Genomic DNA, 7,115 nt, shown 5'->3' on the forward strand with positions numbered 1-7,115 from the left:
CCAAAAACGCCATTTGAAAAAAAAACATAGCTTTCGAACCACCGTTCGATTTAGATGAACGACATATTAAATCAAAGCTAATCTAGTATTTCTTGGGAAAACATTACATGTGCAAAAATTTTGGATTTTGATGTTTTTTTTGTTGTTGATTATATCAAAAATAGTATATCGCACCCATTTCAGCGACATACACGGAACAAGGATCTTTGAGTTTGAAAGAGGCACTGGAATTTTCATTGAAGATGCCGAAGCCAGTGAACCCGTTTATGAATGAACCGTCTGTAAGGACATTTTCTCAGATCTAACTTTCCCATATTTTTCCGAAAATATCGAAGGAATAACATTGGAGCGTAGATGATCTGAGGTTTCATGGATTTTTTTTTCGCATGGACAGATCAAAAATGAATTGCAAAAGTATGGGAAACTTGATTAGGGTTGCCTGGTGAAGGGTGCACATTGTGGGTAAGGTACTCATGGTATAAAGACATAAAAGTTGACTGAGGAGTCAGTTGAAGTAGATTTTCGAAGTTATCAATCACCAATGGATTCATGATTTTGCAACGGATGAGACTCCTGCCAAGACTTCGAGACTCATCGTATGTGTCGTAACAACCCAAGGCTATACGCAAGCAACGATATTGTATCCTCTCCAGTTTGAGAGTATGAATCCTGGCAGCTGATCGGAAGCAAAAACTGCCATATTGCAGTGTTGTTGATGGGAGAAATTCTGTGAAAAAGCTATTACTTCTATTCTACCGAAAAATAGGCTCGGGATGTTGAGTGTAAAATGAAAAGTGATTGCATGGATTCAAATTATTTTTTTATATATGAGCGCTTAGATACTCGTAGTGTTCTTTTCTCATAACAGCAATGCTAATAGCGAGTGTACTCAGTATACGCGGAAGTTTCAGGAACACATATAAGTGAGTGTGAGTGAGAAGATGAGAGAGGAAATACTACTGGCAGCAACTAAAGTGGCTCAAAATTCATCACAAGTGGGCTAGTTTTTAGTGTAGTCGAACACATGTTTTTAGTGTAGTTAAACATGTTTTTTGAACAAATTGTGAAGAAACGATCTGGAAAGTAATAATTATTTTGTTTAGTTTAGTGAAAAAGTTTCGCGTCTTCTCGGTTTACGCGATTTGATTTCGATAAAAATGCGATAAATAGTAAAATGTATAGCCGGTCTGATCAATTTTACATGTTTTCGTTCTCAGGATACCTAAAGGTAAACAACGCAGCATGTTGTGAAGCATGAGATTTTCTGATTTTCGTTTGGTCGAGTGTTCGATAGTTCGCGTTTACATTATCACATCACTTACCGCAGTGAATCCTGATTCTTACCTTTTCCCACTAACAACTGGCCCCCCTCCGTGATAAACACTAGGGAACCACGCTATAGAGGCGACCCTTCTGGCCTTTGGGCGGCGAATATCATACTAACATTCCTTCCCTCCCCTGGTGACTGTAAGGACGTGGCCGGCGTCGTTATTGACCAGTTAAAGCTCGAATCACCGAAAATTGCATAATGAAAATGGTTTACTAGTCCCAAGCGTCATTCTGTGTGTTATTTGTGCAATTTGGTTGGATCAGGTTAATCACGGAGAGCAACTACGAATTGTACAATCTACCCAAGCTCATAAGTCATGGCTAATGGGGAAACTAGTATATGTAACAAAGTGCATTGTTGTATAAACAAATAGGGGTAAATTAAACTGCTTATACAGAGTATGCTCTGTTCCACAATATTCGTTCGTTTCTTCATATGTTTCTATAAACTGATACTGCATCCTCTCATGCAATTAGCGCAACATTACAGTCTCTATGTGTGGATATGTGAGACTATTTACTTTACCCCCAAAATATTTTTAATTATTTGGGTTAAGGATACTTGAAGGTATTGTGTCAATATTATTATTCCAATGAGAAATTTTGCTCAACCAACACTGGTTGTATGCAATTATCTAGATGAGATGTTATATTTCACTGCAAGTATACACATATATTTGTCAGGCAATACCATGCAACAAGTCATGATAACGTTGATAAAACGTTTGGAACCATTCGTTCAACCAGTCCCATTTCTTTTCTCATCATTGCTTCATCAATCCACGCAGCGGATGCAAACAATTACAAAAACTCGTTAACGCATAAATCACAAACATGTGTGTAAACAAAACACCTCTTCCGTCGCAATTTCTCTTCGCATCGTAATCAGCTGGGCAAGAAAAGAGAACACCTAATTGGACCTGTTGAAGCTCTCGCAACAACGACCGATGCACACGGGTGTCATCCGCGGATGTAATCGATTATTTGCGACGAAGAGATTAACCCACACTTCGAGGCACGCGTCCGAAGAGGCTGAACCACCTGAATTCATGTCGCGTTTCTGGGCGCGAACACAATCAACAACCGCTCTCATGCATTCTGTCTATGGTCTGAGTCGAGGGGGGAGATCGCGATCGTTTAGCGCAAATCATTCACCTCCACGGCGGGTTTCTCCACGGCTGCACCGCGGCTATACGACACACTTCATTCTGTTTTGCTCGCGACTTCCGAGGATCCCCAGATAACACTATCGGGTTTTAAGGTACGTTGAACGTGCGGCAAGTGTCCAGGAGAAATTACCGCTATGCCTCTCGCTCTAGCTATAAAAGTGACGGTGGGTGACACTAGACAAGGTATTTTGTCGCGATTCCCTAGGCTCTTCAGACCACTGATTGGCGTTCGTGCAAGTTTGACGTGACTGTTTGAAACTAGAACTGCAAAATGGTAAATTGGAAGTGCAAAGTGGTCATCTGTGTGCTTAGTGTACTCGGGCTAGCGAGTTTTGCGAATGGCCAAATCCCTGGATTGGGTGGTTGTCCAGATTTTAGTCCCATACATCGCTTTGATCGTATGGCTTTTCTGGGTACCTGGTACGAAGTGGAGAGGTACTTTACCGTGAGTGAAGTGGCTACCAAATGTGTAGCGGCAACGTACGAACTGCTGCCGGATGGGAACATTTACGTTAGAAATGCGCTTACCAATCGATTGTGAGTTTCAAAGTGTATCATTTTTCATGAGCTGGATTCTCTAGAACCAATATGTTTGGAAAAGAGTGATAGGACAAGAACTGAGTGACAAACAGATGAATAAGTGTAATTCTTAGCCATGTACATCATGTGAAAATCCTTGCTTACCATTCAACCATTCAAAATTTATTTCAAACAACATAATTCTATTAACTATTTATAACACTTAAATTCTCGAACCATCAATGTGATTTTTGAAAACTTTTCGATTGATACTATTGATGTGATTTACAAGACAAATAAAATTACTCACCAACGAGTATTTTTAACTAATGAAGAACAGTTGGTGATCAAATTCAATTTGTTCTGGTACTGCAAAGTATAAAAAAAATTCAAAAAATACTATGGAACGTCGTTTTTGAACATCCTAAAAAATACAGCTTATTACAGTTTTAGATATTAGAGTAGTGCGGGGCAAAGGTGCGCACCTAACTGTTGTCGTCCAATAACTCTTGAAATAAAACCAAATAAAATTCAGCTTGCTTACCCCATTGTAACTATATATATTACCTTCGAAACGTAGTACAAGAATTTCTCGAGTTATGTTTGCAGTTAGACAAAAAACTATTTTAATACAAAATGGCAAATGTGGGGCAAAAGTGCGCACTTATTGAATTGTACTTCTGAGGTAACTTGTAACAAAAATAAATACTTTATCATTACCAGCGGAAGAAGCATCATTACTGGAGTGTGTAGACACCATCCAGTGGTAAGGAGAGGGGGGTGGTGTGCTATATGATGTCTTATAGGTAGAGATGAGTGGGTGTTATGGTCGAACATACCACGTCAATTTTTTGGGAGGGAGGAGACTGCAATTAAGATATCTGAAAATGCCCAACATTTGAAACAGAATTCGTTTTTATTAACAAACTAGCCAACCCGGCGAACTTCGTCCCACCCACAATTGATATATTGATATAAATAATTTCGAACACTCCAGTTTCCATAGAAATTATGTTTATGTATATAATCTATATTCGCGGTATATAATTTGTTTCTTGACATATAAACCTGATGCAGACTAAGACGCATCAATCCTGATACTGACTGATTAAATTGGTTGCACCGTTCTTGAGTTAAATCGTGAGGAACGAAAACCAAATTATTTTTATTAATATAGATCAAGTTTATAAATACATAGTTACCTTCACTTGATTTATTAGAAACTCATTGTTGAGAAAAAAACAAATATTTGTTTGAAGTTCATTGTGAAAACATATATATAAAGGAAACATAACCCTTAATTGAATTGAATGCATGGTGAAAATAAAAACATTTTTGATTTGAAATTCGATTTGAACTATTTTAAGCAATTTTTTATTTTCCTACCTCATCTTGGATTTCGATTCTGAGGATTCCGACGCTTTGCCTTGGAGCGCCGTTGCTTCGTTGCGTTGTTGTGAGGTTCGAAGGGACAGACGATGGTTCCTCATGAAGCTAAAATCCCAATCTCTTCCTGCCAGTTTTGCAACTTGGTTGAATTCGTGCTGGAGGTTGTTGGCTTCCGTAAAATCAAACGCCAGACGACGTGAGAGTCATAACATAGAAAGTTTTGTCCAGTGCTCTGCAGTGGTCCGCCAGATCCTAAGACCGCTCACTCCTAAATACTTGTCTGAACCGCCCTTGGTGCTCGTTGGCACATCCCAGCAGAAGGAGAAATGTCAATAAAAGAAGATTCAAATCATAAATCACTCACTGAGATGAGCCTCTTCTTCAGAGCTGATTCAGAAATATCGAGGTCTGCCGCAATCCGACGCTTCGAGACTCCCTCCCGATGCTTCTGTCGGGCCATTTGAGCATTTCTGGAGTGCATTTCTTCAAATCAGTTTTCTTCTTGTGGGTCTTGTTAAAAATTTGGTTGAAAACATTTTATTTTTTTTTTCAGAGCAAAGCTCTGCTGCGAACTTTTGCCCCACAAGCAATTTTTGAACTAGTCGAAATTTTAAAAAAAGCTCCTAAACTTTTTCACAAAAGCGAATACGCACTATCATCTACTATAGAATGAAAGTTTCCTTGATAGTGTAGTTTCGAACTTTCCAGTTATTTTAGGTAAGTTAATCGTCATCTCCAAAACTGAAAAAATAGACCAAAACATCACAAAACTTTTTTTAGCTTGATAACTTTTTGCCACTTTCATGAAATTTGTCTTGTTTATGTGTGTGAGCTGCTGGTGTAATAACGTAACAAACAAACACACTATTGTCGAAATTTTATGCTCGTTTGCATCAAAAAGGCCAATGCGCACTTTTGCCCCGTGCGCACCTTTGCCCCGAACTACTCTATCCCCGAAATAGACACTGTGAATGAAAACGATTACAACGTTCTATTCCAACTTATTCTTCAACTTTTACCGCCTTCAAATATATAGTAGTAACGTGGAACGCATCATCTCTGGCGTGATGGAAGCTCCCGGCAGGTCCAAGGACGGTAAATACATCGTACGCTACCAATCCTTCCCGTACAACTATAACGCCACCTTTATGGTTCTGGACACCGATTACACCAGCTTCGCTGTGATTTACTCCTGCAGCCCAATTGGTCCGATTGGTCACACCGGTGAGCTGGTTTCATATTTTAAAAACGTTTTTGAATAACCCCATTTTTTTTGTTTGTTTTGTTTATCAAGTATCCGCCTGGATATTGACCCGCGAACGATTCCCACCCGGCCCGGTGGTGCAACGGGCCTACGGAATTCTGGACAAGTACGCCATCAATCGTACTTTCTTCCTGAAAACCGCACAGGAGGATTGTGTCGTTCGGGCGCCCCCAATACCGGCAATTGATCCCACGGTGCCGACGGTTGATGGAACTGTAATCAACACTGAGGAGGAGTTGGACCAGCTGAGGAATGATATTTTCGCGATGCCTCGAAAACCAACCCAGCACGATCCGGTCGGGGAAGAAGATGATTAGAATGGGCGAAAGAATATGTTCTAAACGCTATAATAAACGATTGTTCTTACTGATATTTAACGAATCGAGCGTCTTTCATTATATGCATACGTGTGTGGATCTTCCCGACTGCGAACTATCTATTATAGCTAGGCTATTATTAATTCGAAAATTTCATCAATTTTGATCAGTTTAGTGAAATGATAATGAGCGTCGTTTCTTCAGCAATGATTCGAATCATATGAGTGACCTGTATCGGTTCCGTCTCGGAGACGAATGAATCGTAGAAGAATTTCCGGTAGAATTGACTAAATTGATTAGATATTTATCAGTCAGTAAAAGGAACTGCTATAGGAGGTTTCAAAAAAGCTTAACTCATTTTTAAATAATTCAAAACAATAAGGATTTTCATCGAAAAAAATAGACTGGGTAATATCGGGGACATAATCGGAGAAATGTAGGTCTGCACCAAGGGTTGTTAATTGAAATGGAATTAGAATTGCAATTGTATCACATTGTGCTTTTAAAATTATTTCTTTTTATTACTGTTAAATAAACCATGCTTTATTTATAACCTGTGGACACTTTTACAACACTGATCGGTTATGGCATTCTCTGATAACTGATTATGTGGAATTCTTTCATCTTTCGGGGGTGAACGTTCTGTTACGACACAGATAGTTTACAGAGACTTGAGAATTTCGTTCAAAACATTGTACTGAATGATTTGAATAAAGTCCTGTTGCAGACAAGTTGCTCTCGGAAGAAATGAAATTAATGCAAACCAGAGATCGCATTGTATAACTGTGCAAATGCACCTTACATTCATCCTTCGTGTGAACACTTGAGCTAGAGTAGACCATATTCCCTGATTATTCAGCACTTTTCCAGACAAATTTTAGATTTAGACTAATAATCAAATTTTCTACTAGTTTTGTTTATTACAACTGGAAAATATCTGTGAAGGCTCGGAACATTTGATTAGCTAGAAAAAATAAATTTGTGAACGTTTGCCGATATCTTCCAATAAATGAAAGCGTTTTTCTTAATGTTTCTTGGTTTAACCTCGAGAGATTTCGCTTCTGCTTCTCGTTGCCGTTCAACTATAATTCCTTTGACGCAAACCCCTTTTTTATTCGGTGTTCCTTG

General features: G+C 38.9%; 1 protein-coding gene across 1 annotated transcript; it reads left to right on the forward strand.

Annotated features, from left to right (window-relative positions):
• The first annotated feature begins 2,668 nt into the window (after positions 1–2,668).
• Positions 2,669–6,051, forward strand: LOC129777838 (apolipoprotein D-like). The gene is made up of 3 exons (XM_055784381.1): positions 2,669–3,035; positions 5,443–5,630; positions 5,701–6,051. The coding sequence occupies exons 1-3, from the start codon at positions 2,770–2,772 to the stop codon at positions 5,985–5,987; spliced, it is 741 nt and encodes a 246-aa protein (XP_055640356.1). The 5' UTR covers positions 2,669–2,769; the 3' UTR covers positions 5,988–6,051.
• The last annotated feature ends 1,064 nt before the right edge of the window (positions 6,052–7,115 follow it).

Source organism: Toxorhynchites rutilus, chromosome 3 (genome assembly GCF_029784135.1).
Source record: "Toxorhynchites rutilus septentrionalis strain SRP chromosome 3, ASM2978413v1, whole genome shotgun sequence".
Lineage (NCBI taxonomy): Eukaryota > Metazoa > Arthropoda > Insecta > Diptera > Culicidae > Toxorhynchites > Toxorhynchites rutilus.

What these genes read in the sequence shown, in the direction of transcription:
- LOC129777838 (XM_055784381.1), top strand. Translation starts at nt 2,770, where the DNA reads ATGGTAAATTGGAAGTGCAAAGTGGTCATCTGTGTGCTTAGTGTACTC. An exon ending in AATGCGCTTACCAATCGATT is followed by an intron (nt 3,036 to 5,442) that starts GTGAGTTTCAAA and finishes TCAAATATATAG; the next exon opens with TAGTAACGTGGAACGCATCA. An exon ending in TGGTCCGATTGGTCACACCG is followed by an intron (nt 5,631 to 5,700) that starts GTGAGCTGGTTT and finishes TTGTTTATCAAG; the next exon opens with TATCCGCCTGGATATTGACC.